At 39.6% G+C, this 17,034-nt stretch overlaps 1 protein-coding gene across 9 annotated transcripts in view; it reads right to left on the bottom strand.

The window, feature by feature from the left end:
• RUNX1T1 (RUNX1 partner transcriptional co-repressor 1) overlaps window positions 1-17,034 on the bottom strand; it is a 116,174-nt gene that overhangs the window by 5,629 nt on the left and 93,511 nt on the right. For 8 of the 9 annotated variants that reach the window (XM_056331947.1, XM_056331950.1, XM_056331953.1 and 5 more), the window contains 2 exons: window positions 13,878-13,946; window positions 7,650-7,840 (listed from right to left, as the gene is read on the bottom strand). In XM_056331947.1, coding sequence (XP_056187922.1) covers window positions 7,650-7,840; window positions 13,878-13,946 — 260 coding nt within the window. Of the gene's footprint in view, window positions 1-4,575; window positions 5,126-7,649; window positions 7,841-13,877; window positions 13,947-17,034 lie in introns of all 9 variants that reach the window. The other variant, XR_008820769.1, reaches the window with a different exon arrangement.

The raw sequence follows: 17,034 nt of genomic DNA, 5'->3' as shown, positions 1-17,034 counted from the left end.
GCTATACTAATATATCTCAACAGTCGCATCGTCCTTTTGAAAATTTCATTTTGCCAGCTTGATGCTTATACTGTGATCATAAAAACAGAGTGTAATTCTGCTCCAGCCATGCTTGCACTGTATTTCCACCTACTGCCATGCCTGCTGACCTCTTAGCTATCCATTTCCAGCTAAATTGCCAGCCCTGGGTTTGGCTGATATTTCCCTTTATCTCCCTCATCTGAAAACAAATACACATGTACAAAATGTCCCCACGCAGACTTTTCTGAAAAGACACTTTTCCCCACATGCAATAATGCTGAAGTCAGCCAGAACCTGCCCAGGTGCAGGAATCCCTCCCTCGCGCAGATCCAATTGCAACATTGAAGTGTGTGCTTTAATTGTGCTGTAATTATTACAAGGATGTCAAACTTGATCTATTCAAATAGCTGTTTAGTTAATACAGGCTGACTTCTGGGGAATCTTCATTCTGTTTCCTTTTTTGGGGAAGGCTTATCTGCACAGTCAGAACTGCCTCCAGATGTGACCAGAGCCATCATACAATATTTCAGTATCTTACCACAAGACTTGTATTGATGTCAGAAAACGGTCATTTAATTTTAACAGTATTGGTTCAACTTTCTTATTAAAATAGTCATTAATTAACTATCAGCCTGTACAGAACATGAAAAGTGATACAAAAGTACGAGATTTTAATGAAGTGACAAAGCTCTAAGCTGGCTCCTTACATGATTACTTAATGTGCCCTACATTGTCTGGTATGTGGTTTTGCCCATTGGACATATTATTTCTAATTTAACAGGTCATTACAGCTTTAGTGTAATTGTGGGAATAAAAGCACATAAAATACAAGAATTTCAAAATAAATTTTACAGCTCACATTTATGCAACAACTTACTGCATTTAAAAATTACTACAGTGCAAATTAGCATAAACAAGCACACATGCCACGGGGAGCTTGCACTGCAACAGTAACTGGATTTGACGTGCAGAACTCCCTCTCCTACACAGCCCTCACCGTTGTGGCCATTCATTGCTCCTTCCCATGTGCAAGTAGTGAAAACCAGCACTAACGATCAGGGTTGGGCACTGCAACCTTTGAAAACAGATGCCTTCTCTTTACATTGCTGGCTGATGGCTCCAGAGCCCAAATTCTACTGAAAAAAAAGCAAGGCATGAGATGCCAGCTAAAAGCCTGCACTGTGCTTCACATGCCCCTGCTCGTGTATTACCAGTTGATCCAGATATCACGGACAGAGCTTGGGCTCATTATGGAACTGAACATGCTCAAGGCATCTTCCCTCCTGGGAAGCTCTAGCAGGTACCAGCAAAAAGGAGCACACTGGCTGAACGGTGTAGACAGCATCTCAGATAACAGGGGACTACAATGTCATTTTGGTGACAAGGTGGCAATCGTCATACAAAGGTGTGTGAGAATGACTATGAACTGCTCTTCATCCAGTTTAAGGCTCTCCATCTCCTAGCACTGGCAAGACACAGCCTGGAGTACTGTCCAAGTTGGGATGATGCACTTCAAATACAGCAAATCAAATAAGACAAATAAGACTTGGAAAGAGCCCAGAGAAAGGCAGCCAGAATAATCAAAAGTCAAACACAAGCTATGAGAAGAGACTGAACAAATTCAGACTATTTAACTTGAGGAGAGATGGTAGCCTGAGAGGGGATGGTGACACCCAAATGTCTTGGAGGCCACTGCAGTGGAACAGGCAATGACCATGTCTACATAGATGAACAGAAGTAATGGTATCAAGCATTTGCAAGAAAAGCTGGGAAGAGATGTTAGGAGACATCTTTTTAAGGACAAGCACAAATTGCCTAGAGGCGCTGGAGAACCTCCATCCCTGAAGCACAGGAAAAGCAGGTACCTTAGAGGAACGACACAGCTGGAGTTGATCATGTGTTGATAAAGGGAGTAGCAGATCTCGCAAAACCTCTCCTGGTCTATCTTCTCTGTCTTTAGGTAGTGACCTACTACACTGCACTTCTAGCTCGTGCTTTACAGAGTTCCAGATGTAGCTAAAACTATGAGGAGGGACTGGATTACAGTTTAACTCTGCATTGATTTTCATGTGAAACAGTGAGGTTATGCAAAGGGCCAGATTCTCAGACTACATAATTTAATTTAACTTCACTACCTTGAAAAAGGATTAATTCAATGAAATTGGACTAAATTACACCAGATGGGAATCTCGCTCCAAATTTATGCCACCGATCGTATTTCATCCTCCTCTTTCAACTGACAAGGAACATCAGTCTTAGGTCAGATCCTTATCTTAGGTCAGACTTAATTCTCATGGACTTAAGCTTCCACTTTCAAACAACAGAACTCAGAAACTTCTGCTTGCCATCATGAAAACTCTTAAAAACAAATGGTCTCTGTTTCTGTGGTCTCCAGTACCAGGGCACAAACTCATCAATAATTTTGCCCATCCTGTCACTTTCATCTTTGACATATTCAGCCACAATTAAGTATTTTCTTCCCCCTGACACCTACAGCTGAAACTCAACATAGAGCTTGCTTAGAGAGCGAAAAAAACCACCACAAATGGAGTGACATGTCAAAGAGACGATGAACTCTGAAATGCCATAATACAGTGTCAAACACTGCTCTGTCATCTTCAACAAGTTCTGGTTTTCCCCAGTTTAGCAGGAAAGGAAGCATGGCTGGGTATGAAGAATGAACATCTAGAAATCTCTGAAACCACAGTGGTGTAAATGAGGACTGTATGAGCCACTGAACACCAGTGTAAAAAACCAGAAAGCTGTTGATGAAAATTCTATCCAAGACCTGTTAGAAAGGGAAGCACATTGGTACTGTGGAAATTCCCACACTGCATCAAAATGCAGTGCTCCATACAAAGATACTCAAATCTGTAGATGCTTCCAGTAAAGTTGCACCTATCACTGAATACTCCAGGCTCGCCCAATCCACTGTTATTGTGTGAAGTATGTCTATGTTCATACAAGTCAGCATGAGAGAAGTGAAATCCTGAAAACAGAAGTGCCAAGAAGCATACGGATGAGACATGCAAGCTGGCTAGCCAGGCTTAGCTTAGTAGAACAGTGCCAATGTTCACATCACATCTGGACTGATCCTGCACAGAACACATGGCTCTGGCACCTCTGTACCACCCAACACTGCAGGGGATGATATCCTACTTCTAGAGAGATGCTGAGCCAAAAAAATTAAACATTAGCTGACATAGGCATTAAATTTAATACCAACCTAAAAATGAGGCTTGCCTGAATCACAGCATCTGATGCTCTGAGTCAGGTTTGCTGGCACAGTCCTGGTCTCAATGGATTGGTCAGCAGAGACTGAGCCCAGCTGTCTTCAAAATGTCAGGTAAGTGTGATATTCACATACAACATAAACTACATAAACTGCTGCAATATAAACAAGCCCCAGCATTACACATCTCTTAAAAGCAGAGCTGGACCAGTTACACACTTGTTTTATCTGAGCAGATGTGAGCATCTGCTTTAAGTAGAGAGAACTGAAACATTTGTGTTCCTTCCCAGTCCCCAGCCCCCACCCTAGGCAAAAGTGAGGAAGAATCCTGAGTGTCAGATTTTTCAGTGGTGTTTTAAACCAGAGCAGAAAGACAGATGTTTTGATGATTCCAGCACACACACCCACTTCTACAATCTGGGCAGCCAGTCTCTTTGCTAAGCTGTTCACCCTTGCTATTAAAATTGATTTGCACAACAGTACATTGCAGCCAAAGCAAGCACAGCAGTCATTAAAGAGTAGGCTGCTCACACATGTTTCTGTACTTAGCCAAGTCAACTACTGAAGAATGGGTCATCTTTTGTCAAGCAACTGTAAGGAACTGCTAAAGAAATAATTTGTGGTTCAGGAACAGCCATGCTGACAGGTAGATCTTCTCCTGTCCTTTTGCTTTCCAACAGCACTGTGCTCTGTTAGCTGTTCTTCAACCATCTCTCATTAGAATAATGGAAAATAGTTACTATGTCCTGGTCAGTTGCAAGGGCACATGCAAAGAAACTGCAAATCTTTAGAAAGCAAATACTGAAGCAGTGGCGCTGCCAGTTAGACCATATTGAACAATTCAAACATAAGCAAAGAACAATAGTTCAACAAGGGATCAGGTCAGAAATCAAAACAATACTATGTAATGTGATTATTTTGCAAAACACTGCAGACCATGTCTTAAAAGTCAAGATGCTTCCAAATATCACACCTCCCCTATTAGTCCTCTCACTGTCCTCAGCTCTCTTTACTCCAGTCAGCTCAACATGCCCAATTTCACTGTTTTCTTGCAATCTTGCATTAAAGGGATGATACTTCTTTTTTCTGGGTTAAAAAAAAAAAAGCAAAAACCACACAGACACACAAACCAAAAAAAAACCAAACCAAAACAAAAAAAAAACCACAACAAAAAAACCCAACCAAACAAAACCCAACAGAACCAGAAAAAATAATACACACACACACCCCCTCAAAAAAAAAACCAACCCAACCAAAAAAACCCCACAATCTACTCTTTTTGAGACCTATGAAAGGTCTTGGATGAGGAGACTACATATTACCTTAAAATTACAGTAATTCCAAAAATCTTGAGCCTTAGTTATCACTTTGGAGAAGATTGCAATAAAAATCATGCCACAAAGTTCTCACACCAGAGTAGCTTTAAGAAGCTTCAGCTAGGTCCAGGTTGCATTTTACTGAATAACAACTGAAGAGCCGTTAGGGAGAAGCCTTGCCAATAGACAGGGAGTGGCCATATCAGACAAAAATTATATTTGATGCAATAGAAATCTGGTGCCAAATTCCCATCTCCATTCATAGTTTCAACAGCCAAAAGAACAAATGACACCCGTGGGAGAAATAGTTTCTGTTGGGAACTGCACGGAGATTATATAGCAGCCTATACTGAGTTGTCTTGCAGGCCTTGGTGTAATGTCCCGCCAAGGATAAGAAATGAGGAGTGATGCTCAGCCTTCCTCTAGACCTGTAAGACTGCAGAAGCTCTCTTCAGCATTCTCATATTTGGAACTGGAAATATTCCAGCCCTGGAAATATTACTCCAGTGCCTTTAGTACACAGGACTCTGCATTGCTGGAAGTGTTCTGCTGAAAGCTGTAAACAGAGAAAAGTTTATGGAGACTTACAACCTAGACAAATGAGGAGGGACATTTACAGAGAGATTGAAGAAATAATGAAAACCAAAGTAAATGTGAAGTTTTATTCCTCAACTCCAATAAACACAAGGTCTCATCCCTAAAGAAACACTCTTCAAACACTGACAAACTTATCTCCTGTCCTTAAAGATGAAAAGTCTAGTCCATTCTTTAAGGAGTTATCCGAAAAAAAGAACAACCTGAGTTAACAGGTAATTGTGAGAAGTGTTGCCCTAACTGTAGCTGAAGAACTCATTATAAAACCTTAATAGACACGTCTAACTCTCAAATAAGCTTCACTGTCATCTTCCTTCACAGTTAATCAAGCACCTGTAAACAAAAACTTAGCAAACTTGACTTCTGTCTACATGTTTACTAATAGTTGCATTCTTCACCGCAAATCAGCCACCCTGGTGTGCCACTTATGACCACAGCGATGAAAGCTGGAGGACCAGGACACTACACTTCATTTCCAGGTCCAGGAGGCTTGTATCCTCCCTGAGGAAGCACAGCCCCGAGAACACCCATAACCCCATGAGCCATGTTTCATTAGAACGCAATTGAAATAATTATTTGCCTTTTTTAAAAAGTCTTGCTTCTAATAAGCAAACAACCTTGTAAGCAATTCTGCTGAACATGTCTGTCGTTATACAGCTTTTTGCAGAGCTATGACTACTCAGAAGTTAATTACAGCACACAAACTCTCCACACATTCCTTTGGATGTACATTTGCTTGTGGAAGAATGGGCTGTTATGTATTGGCACATAAATACTTCCTCTGTCCTGCCTACACTATATCAGTTCACTGAACAGATTTAATTTGCTGTTTCCTCCAAAGGCATTTACCTTTGGAATTTTGGTTTTAACAATAGGAGTCTCTTGTATACACGCACACACAAAACGACAGCTCTTTAATGATGCTAAGTCAGAAAAATGCCCTTTCTATGAACATAGTCTGGGAAAAATGTCCTTGAGTATCTCGGATACAAAATGCCAATAAATTGAATTTATGTCTCATTTAATCTACAATGGAACAGTTAGTACTTAAAGGGTACATACACTTCCCCTAGTTCCTTTCTTCCTCAGAAACTTTCAGATGCTGAAAATCAATTCCTTTTGTCTCCTTGTTACTCATCTGCTACACATTAAGGAGAAACTCTGGGCATTCAGTGATCCCACAATGGTCTTTCATCTCCAGAGAAGCCTGGTATGAATTAAAATCTTACGCTCCCTCAAATTATGGATGCATACTGCAGCATGCCACTGACTTATCTGCTTGCGATTTTTACCAGTCTTCTCACATGCTGCAGCTAGCTCATCTGCATCTTTCAACTTAAGTGACTCTTCTACAACACTACTCCACTGAGCCCATCAGAGGGCTTTGACCCTAGCATACACAAATATACATCCCCCCACGACAGGTACCGCTACCTACTCTTTTTTTCCAACTCCCTGCCATTTAGAATTTATATTAAAAAGTGGGTTTACTGCAGCCAAGATCTTAGTACAAGACCAATAAATACTTCCTGAAAGTAATGTTCTTTCATTTCAGCGGCCTTGAGAGATGATTATTATACACAAATAACTTTTAACTGACGTCATTTCTTTGTCATGTCCGTTTTTAAAAACATGCCCTGTTTTTAAGGGCAGTTTAAACCTAAAACATTGTTTTTCTAAAACGGACGTAAAATTTAATTGCTATCAAGACTGCTGAGGCACTGACCAAACACACACTGCTCTTTCACTCCCAGCTTCCAGCTAGTCATGCTGCTGGGTGTCCCATACCACAGCAACTTCAAGGCTTCCACTCTCAGGTCTGAAAGTAAAGTGAGCTTTAACATACTTATTCTTGGTTTACTCTTTGTTGCTCTTTCAGTCTCTTTTTCCTCCTTCCAAATGCTGTTTGCCCACTCCTCAACTCTCAAATTTTCCCTGCAGCCAAAGCAACATATTCAAAATAAGGAAACACTTGCAAATCTACATTCATATACTGTCCTACAGGAACCATCACTTTCTGCTAATTGCTTCTACATCCAACACTTTCACCAGATAAGCTTTTAGCCACCTTGCTCTACAATCTCTTAAATGAATCAATTCTTTGTTCAAATTAGATTTCAGTGTGAAATATTTTTCATCAAGCAATCTTGTTATCTATTCAATATAGTGGTTTGAAGAGCTCTAAAATAAAGCTACTGAAAAGCTAAATGAGAACAGAAACATGTGCGTTATATGTAACCTGAACAGCAGTTAAATGGTGAGAACACAGCTCAAATTCACTATTGTGGCCTCAGATTACAACACAGCCAAGAAAATTCAGACCTGGGCATGCATCTGCAATACACACCCAAAGCAACTGTGTAAACAGTCAATAGCGGCACTGAACTCTGATGTCACACGAATAGCCTGTGCCAGATTAAAGCTAGCTCAGATTTTTATATTACAGTTTACAGCTGCAGGTGATGCCTGTCCAGGGAAGACCTTACCTCGCTTGAATCCTCCTGCTGATTGATAACAGCTAGTGCATCCTCTGCAGCCTGGCGCTTGGCTTCGGCAACAGTGCGCTCCATCTTGGCTCTCTCTGAAGTGATCATGTCGTGAGCTTTCCGCTCTGCCTCTGACACTGCCTTCTGCAACTCCGCCATCGCCTGACGCTTTACTTCATTGACAGCTTCCTCTACAAAGGAGGCAAGAAATCCTCGTCAGCACAGGACATTTGGCACAGGGCTACCGATGCATGAAATGCAGCAGATACTCGGTTATATTGAGAGTCTTCATTTCTGACTAGAAGGATACAGAGGAACCTGTCTCCTCAAGACTCTTTAAGACCACCCAGGTGCTTCCTCCCCATCACCAAAATCTCTAATGCCTGTGGTGATTCTTGCTATTTTGATTCACAGTCAGTACTACCTTTATGTACAGACATTTCCGATCTCTGGCGTGTTATTTTTGTAATCTTTTTGAACATTTTATTTGGAAAACTGGTTTTGCAGCACACCAGATTTATGAATTATGTTTGGCAAGAATTATTATTTAAGTATCACAGACTTTTTTAAAAAAAAGTATCTTTAGGCTCTGGAAATTAAGACAGGATTTATAGTCATTGACAATTTTTTTCCCATATGTTAACGAATAAAGACATTAAGTTCAAAAAACCCCAAGAGTTTATTTTAAAAAATTTCTATCACTGGTCTAATATCTTTTCCTAGACACAGGATTTTATGAGCCATAATTACAATTTGTTTATGAACATTCATTTGACCTCTTGATCTCTTCTTCGAATCCATGTTTACACTGTGAAGACTCCCTGGCTCCGCCGAGCGCTCGAGCACACCGGAGCCAGCAAGGCTTCAGTGCACAATTAACACTGAGCAAGGGCACGCCGCTTCGTTACGTTCAAACTTTCATCCTTCTTCTAAGTCAGTACAAGCCACTTCGTTGGCATATACTAGTGTCATATCTTTTATTCCAGAAAACATGGACTGTCACAAATTAAGTATTTGGGTTTTGATGCAGGAAGAGTGCAAAGATTTTACTAATGAACAGTCTTTTAATTGACAACTAAAACAAGTAATTTCTTTTTTATTTTTTAATTAACTGCTCTAATTAACAAGGAAACCATCCTCCCCCCGAATTAGTTTATCTAATTTTCATCTTTATTCAAAGCAAAATGACAATGATTAATTGAAAATTTAATAAGCTGTAATTATTAACTTGGCAAACCTAGTACCAATTAACACTCTATTAAAACTAATTATGACATGTTTCCTTCAAGTGTTTGCGCTTAATTGTTTCATCCACTTAAAAACCACCTTAATTAAATGTTCTGTTTAATTAAAAACATAGATTTCTAATAAAAATGTTTTACTATAGATTAAAATCTAAGTATTACAACTGTGCTATGGGTTTGAGTTTTAGTCCACGTATTTCACCCACTTATTTGTGTGCATGCATACGCACTTAGACCTAACTCTTGCATACAGATACTAAGTCAATAACTCTCTTAAGCTATGTCTCATAGCTCTGCACTTGTTATTTGAAAAAATAAGGACTACGTGAAATCTCCATTTTCAGTTATTAAGCAAATTAAAATAAAGACTTAACTTCAAGCCACGTACTGAGATTAAAATTGAAGTAATTACAATGAAAGAAGAGTTCTGTAACTCTGTGGGGTGTGTGTTTGTGTTATGTACGTGCATGCCTGCGAGAGATGCTTCTACTGAAGTTTTCAAGAGGGGCGGAATTTAGAGATAAAACTTATGCCTTTATTTTTATGAGGCTGAAAATATGCCCGTATATTACCCTACCATAAATGTTGTTTAGGGGAAAGCCTCAGGAGAGGAAAAAATCATACCCTTCAACCATACAGCCAAGGCTTAATTTACTTTGAATATTCAAGGTGAATTAAAATTCTATCTAAGTGGCAATACAGGACAATAATTTTTGCTTACGATCAAAGCTGCAGCTAGACTAATTCTATATGCAAATCAGGCAATTTATATTTAAATTATGCATTCCTATTCTAGTCCCACAGGCGCACACAGATCAGCAAAGGGAATTGGTAGGACATTTGCAAGGTGCTTGAATATTTATTACCAACTGCAAACATTCACTGATCGTGAGAAAAGAAATATACACAGGCAAACATACAGATGCAATTTTATTACCATTTTCATAAAAATGAGGCAACTTAAATACAGACATTTTGTGCCTATGAACTGCAGTTACTAACAAAGTGGATTTTTTTGAGAAAAGTCTGTATTCTTGCTGATATTTGCTACCAATGGAAATTATCTTTGTATGGCATGATGCACTTTCATTACATCATATAAATTTAGTTAGTTTTACATTAGGTGTTTGCAGTGGTTAGAAATGCCAGTTTAAACTACTGTATTAAACAGAAGCACAATAGTCCAACATTTTACAAAGAGTTCTAATTTTATAGCTTTTCACTCGACATAATCTTCTTGTTTTCAGTTCAAATACAGAAATTGAACCTTATATTCTAACTATATTGTTTAAGCTTTTTTGGCAAAGCTTCTAAGAATGTGAAGATGCTAAAAGTGCTTACAAGGCCATATGCCTGACTGATGCCTTTTAACTGGCATAAACTATGGACTGGACTTCAGTATTTCCATCAACTTTTTGACAACAGAATTTGTGTTGTGCTATACTAAGTGTGAAAACAAATAGCTAAAGTACGTCAAGGTTTTTGGTCACAATGCACCATGATATTTCAATATATTATGAACCCATGAACACCCAAATATACTAGACAAAATTTCATACCACTGATTTTCTGCACATCTTCTCAAAATAAATGTTTACAGTGCCTACAGATATTTTATAGTCATAGAATGCAGGCTTCATAGTTTCAGTAACAATAAAAGCTGTAAGATGTGTGCAAGAAAAGTTATGGGTGATGGTGAAGGAAATTTTATTTGCCCTGACAGCGCTGAACTATGAAGACCAAGAATGGTATCAGCACTCTTCCTTTCCCTGAATTTCCAGAGAAAGGAAGAGTGATTAGATTCCAATATCAGAAAACATAAATTGGGAAGTTTTTAAAACCATGTATCTAAGATGCATGTATCTGCATCCTCCATTTTCCCACTAATGCTGATCTTTCTTGGTATAAATTCACACTGTTCTTTTAGGAACACAACTGAAATCTCCCTTCCCTTTGAGCAGTGCTCCCTTCCCTTTGAGCAGTGCTAACTCACAAGAGAAGCTCCAGGGAGCAAATAGCCTTTGTGGCACAGGCATCACTCAGCATGGCCAGAGGTCCTCGGAGTTGACTCAGGAGAGATACTCAACTTATCATTTACTGATGTATATCACCCTGATTCACCAGCCAGCTCCCGGTCACCTCCCTCCCATCACGGGCCCACTCAGCCCAGATGGTGAGAAAAGAAAGGTGGTGGGGAGGGGTGCAGTCCTGTGCCACCACGATGTCTTACACCGTCTCACTCCCAGGCTGACCCTCCAAAGGCAGCCACCGGCAGTTGGTGCCATGAGTTCTCTCAGCTTCATGCGCCAACATGTGCCATCTCTTTCTCAGGACTACCCTGGAGAATGTGCAGGGGCCTTACTGTCTTTGCGTGACAAAGTATGGTCATTGCATACCAGCTTCCACCTGGACTGCCATGAACAGCAGGCCTTGCTAAGTGCCAGGGGATAGCTGGAAGGCAGTTTCCTCATGACACAGAAAGAAGCTAAGGCAGCAGCCCACAGCGGGCCTGGGGTCCCCTCAGTATTTAAGCAATAGGTATTTCCAGACAGTGAGTCATCCAACCTATGAACTGACTGACCCTCTTCACATGCCTGCCTGTCTCCGGACTACTGAGGGACACGAAGAACTTGGCTTGGACTCTCTGTCTACATATCTGTAGTTCAATGAGATGAATCAGGGCACTGATGACTCCTTTCTGCTGATGTATGAAACTGAATTGGGCCCACGCGGCTTTAATTCACAAGGTGCTGCATACTGCGTGCTTGCGCCAACAATCACAAAAGCACATACCTAACTTCATATATTTCAAGAACTGTGCTGGAGTCTATCAGTCTCCAAAAGTTTAAAGTGAATCCTTTTTTCACGTGCTTTTGAGGTTGCTTATTAACTGCTTTTATGCCAAATTATTTCAGTTCAATGGATTCAGCATCCCAATCAGACTCTTACACTTGATTTGGCTGTCTACATATTGCTCTTTATGGACAGTTGAGATGATACCAAGATATCCACACTGAGCCAGCAGAAATGACTTGTGAGACTTGCAGCCTTCTTGACTGGCAGTTGCAGCCCAGCCAGGGAGCTACAGAGCATCTCCAAATGGCAGTAGAGACCTATTCTTACAGAGCTGAATTGGACCTTTACTGCTGTGAACTGACCATTAAGTTGTGGAGACCTCCAGCTTCAGTGCACCCTCCTGAAAATGCAGGTCTGATTTACGAAAAGCAGTATGCTTTGTTATGTTTTACTACTCTTAGTAACATACAGGTATGCATCCTGTAGAGTCAGACTTTGTTTATTCTCCAATTTGCAGGCATGCTCAATTAATACAAGGAATCCGATTTAAACCCACATCAGCATGAAAAGAGAGACTGGAAATGGGACCAAAGGAAAAACCTTGTTTCAAAGGAACCGATTACGGCCACAAGATGACACATCACAGCTCCTGTGTGCACCATTTGTGGATATATGCAATGTAAACGTACCTCCAATTTTACAACTCGAGCCAAAATCTTCGATTAATTTGTGTTGTTAGCTTAGGAAGAAACTTTTTTTTCTTTTACTGTACTACATCTAGGAGTCATAAATGACCTGACATGTCAAATGACATAAAAATCTCAATTTTGCAAGAGGAATAAAGCTCCTGAAACTCAACTGAAAAATGCTGCTCTTACTGAGATTTCCTGGGGCTATTTTTTTTCTTCTTAGTTTTCATTTAAGATGTTAACATAAATACAGCAAAGCAAACTATAAAAATACTTTTAGACATTGAGTTACAAAGGCTATACTTTCCTTGGACAAAAGAAAAATATGTAATTGTTTTATTTTTCATAGGAAACACAATGGTTCCAAAAGTATTAACATACTGACAAATGTAGACTTCACATGATAAACCCACATCACACAAAAACCACAACTTCTTGTCTGATGCAACGATATGCTGGCATAACATTTCTACACATTATGTTCTGTGTCTAGTTTAAAATACTAGTTTAAAAATCTAGTTTAAAGTAGCAAGCGGTTATGGGAGATTTTATCACAAAGCATCAAAACTGCTGCATATTTCCCATTTAATCATTAACTCCTGCTCAGACAGCTGCTGTAGACTTCACGGTTATACAGGTGTTCAAAGGGGGGGGGGGGGGGGGGGTCAGGGGTATGAGTATATACATACAAGCTCAACTACTTCACTGGAGTTCAAGAGCTACCGGCCCCTGTGAAAACAAGGAAGCTCTGATATCAATGTGCTAAGAGCAAAGGCTTAGCTCCAGCACTGCCATGGGATCCTTACCGGAAACTCCTACGCTCAGGAAGAGTTTCAAGGTGTTGAAGAAAACTCTGCACAACCACAATGTCCACCCATGGTGCTTCCCAAGCTTGGGGAAGACACTGTCAATGCCCGTACAACCACCCAGAGCAGCTGCAGAGATGCGATCCTGCTTACTTCATTGAAAACTTTGCAGGTTTATGAGCACAGACTTCACCGGGGGCTGACAGGCACAAAATCTTTTTAAAATTAAGACTTGGTACATTGCGTCGCAGAAGGGTTTTCTTTAACAGATATACTTAGGTTTTTTCCCCTCCTTTGGGAAGTCTTACTTTAACTAGGGAAGAACCTTAAAGCTAAAATTAAAAAATAAAAAAATAAATAAAATAAAATAAAAAAAAAAATCCCACACAAACTTTTTTTTTAATTGCTAATAGACTGAAACTTTAACATATCAAGTTTCAGCCTGAAACCATTATAACCCCTGAAAACAGAGTCCTTAATGGAAGTAATGATATCCCCTGAACTATAGCAGCAGATGCCTCTATTATAAAGATTATTTCATGTCCTGATCAGTTCCAGTTTAAGATTACTAAACACAATTTCTTCTTGTTACTAGTAAGCCTCCCCGCCCCCCGCCCCATTCCTCACATCAGTGCATTAACAACTGCACACAGCTGCCAGAAAACTAAGCTGGTGTTTTTAAACAGTTCTTACCAGCTTTCTTCCAGATCTCCTCTGGCACGTATCCAGACGCAGGCCTGTGAAGGAATTCCCGATGTGATTCTGCAGGAGGAGGGAGTGTGGAGGGAAAAAGAAAGAGCATCATAAGCAATGCTTGCTTGTGGAGAACAAGGCTTCGAGAAATACCTTTTCCCTTTACTTATTGCTCAGACAAAAAAAACACATGAAATTTTTCTTTACTCAAAACAAAACAGATGCCATGGCTGTAGTTCATGACTGTCACATAGACCAGATCAATGTTTAGGGCTCGAATGTCTCATCTTAAGCCAAGCTGGGACTAGTTTGCTTTACTTCTATTTTACAGCGTTTCAAGTCAACTCTATACAACAGTTTCCATGCTTTCAAGGCTGGCTTTGTGAGACCCACACTTCATCCTTTGTCATTATGTTTATGAAAAGGAAGCAGAAAGAGGGCAACGGCCCGGGTTTGGCACTTCTGCCCTGTGAAAACACAATGGCTACCCACAAGCAGAGATAAAAGCCAAGATGTCATTTCAGTGATCAAATAAGCTGTTCACAGAAAAATAAAGGGGTGTTCCTCCAAGTTCAGGGCTATGCTTTCCTGCATCTGAGCTCGTGTTGGCAACTGTAGCTGCACGAGCTTTAAAAACAGAATCTTTAACTTTAGGTTAAGCCCCTAAATACATATGCTGCCAAACACCCTCACTGGAGCTGAGGCTCATAATTTACCCATATATTTCAATCACATTTTGACAGTTCCCCCCCCCTCCCTTTTTTTAAAGTGTTTAACCTCTGGGCCTGAGCCTAAGAACTCTGAAATCAGCAAGATCCCTTCCACACGGACTTCAAAGACACAAGATCAGACAATACAGAAAGAAAACTCACTTTGGCCTCAAATTTTGCATACAGAATCTCAACAGATGAAAAGCTGCTCTTTCTCAATATAATTAAAAACTGATTAACTATTTTTCAAAGTAGTAGCAGAGAAATAAAATAAAAATCAAAAAAAACCAGACCCCACATAAAGCTAAGTTCATTGCCTGTGTGACAGAACTCTATCAAAATAAAATAACTTGATTTATTACATGAGATACAGTTTGAAACTTTTTAGAGAGATTGCTTGAAAATAAATGTCCTGTTTGTTGTCTGAGTTTGAAACATAACAGAAGCACACATATCCAGTCTGTGAATACTATTCGTCACTAAATATATTAACTGTTGTATCTTAAAGTTATTATTTTCTAACTCAGTCAAAAAGTAGTACTTTTAAGAAAAAGCTTGAATCACTGAATCATTAGGTTTTGCAAATCGTTTTGTACATTACCATACATATACATGTAGTACTGTTTATATACAATAGGTTACAGAAACTGAAAAACAGTTAAAAGATGTCTTTTAATATTGCACACAGCTAACAAAGGTGGAAATAACAGGGGCTGTTTCAGCTACACAGAGAGTAGGGAATCGCAGCCCCTGCACACTGTTCCACAGATGCAGTTTCTAGCACATGAATCTGCAGACACCGACGGGGTGGATTGAATCTCCCCATCTGACAGGCAGCTGAGTGGATCTCCCCAGCTCTTCTGTTTGTCACTGAAGTACGGGATGAAAATAAAATGGATTTTTGTAGGCAGAATGTCACACCTCTCGAGTGTAGAATGATGGGGGAGCATGTGCAAGATTCTGCAAAACAGCTAACTATTTACATTGGTTTAATCAACTCGATAGAGGACTTCAGACCTGATGCTGAAAATGGGAAAATTCTCAATATCACTTGGCTTGTACGATTCTGGAGATGACAAATATAATTGTGTACACACTTCTCTCATCCCTTGGAGGCTTTTAGACTTGCAGGCACAGTGCCAGTTCAGTCAGGGACAGAGGCAGCAGCAGCACACATCGCTTGAAAGCTCAGGAAAACCAAAGGTGAAAAATTAAAAGTCTAATTTACTCTTCCTGCGAAACCTGCAGGACAAAACCCAGCCAGACTCCAAATGTAGCAAAACAGGGGTTTGTTGCATTCATGTCTTACACTTTGTGTTCAGTTGTCCTGTTTGCTGTTTAAGGTAACATCTGCTGCAAGGGGATCATACCCTTGAATTAAGCTTTTACCATGGTAGTTAGTATTAAAAATTAAAAGATGTGGAGCTGATATTTTGGTACACATGACTTTCCAAAAATGGAATTCAGTGACATAAATGACCAGATTGCCAGCTAACTGTTAAAATTTCCAAAACATAAACATCAATCAAGCTCTTATTCCAACCACAAATTATTTACATGAGGAATGAGATCCTCTGCAAGAAGACTTAAATCAAGAGCTTGTGAGAGACTTTCCCATAGTTTGGAATGGCACACAAAAAAAGACAAGAAGCACTTATGAAGATAATAAAAACCACATTTTCCAAGCAAGAAAAATATTATTAACATGTCTATTGTTTAGTCAGGAGTGATGAGTCCAAGAAAGCAATCTTCTTTCTGGGGCTAAACTACAGGATGTGACCAGAGGATACGAGTCTTGCATTACATACTTTTAAAGGTAAGGTCCTTCAGATTAAGAATCACAGAACCTGCTCACTGAAACTAAAAGACAAAAGATCTCAACTGGGATGTCTAGCAAACTCAAACCAAAAAAGTAACACAATTGTGTGAAGTCCCTAAAATACCAAATGTAAAAGCAACTTGCAAAAATCCCTAACAAGGAAAACACCTTATATTAACTGACTGTCTGACTGCAGCACCTAAAAGTCAATGTAAATTCTGCCTGGAAATAAATGGAATGAAATCAGACAAAATTAGGGATCGCCTAAAGCAACAAGGCAGTTCATACAGAAAATGACATAATACAAAGATTTCTTAATGGTGAAAATGCAACAATGTTGTTATGCAGAACAACTGGATGTACACTACTGAATTTACTTGAAATTCACAGCAAGGCATGGTTTGAAAGCACTTGTTGATAATCAGTCTGATTCCTACGGAACGAGATGAAAAAGCCAAACAAGGGAAATAAAAAAGTACATACACATGAAAGTAAGCAGTACTTGTTTGTGAAAAGCTTAAATGAAGTAAAACAGACTTTGAAATCAAAAATATTCTTTGAATTTTGTATTTTGATAGCAGCACGAAAGTTGTTAGACTGGGACATAAGAATACACACGAGGAAACGA

The sequence above is a fragment of the Falco biarmicus genome, chromosome 3 (assembly GCF_023638135.1).
Source record: "Falco biarmicus isolate bFalBia1 chromosome 3, bFalBia1.pri, whole genome shotgun sequence".
Lineage (NCBI taxonomy): Eukaryota > Metazoa > Chordata > Aves > Falconiformes > Falconidae > Falco > Falco biarmicus.
The sequence above is the reverse complement of the archived record's forward strand: the minus strand, read 5'-3'. Positions and strand labels throughout refer to the sequence as shown.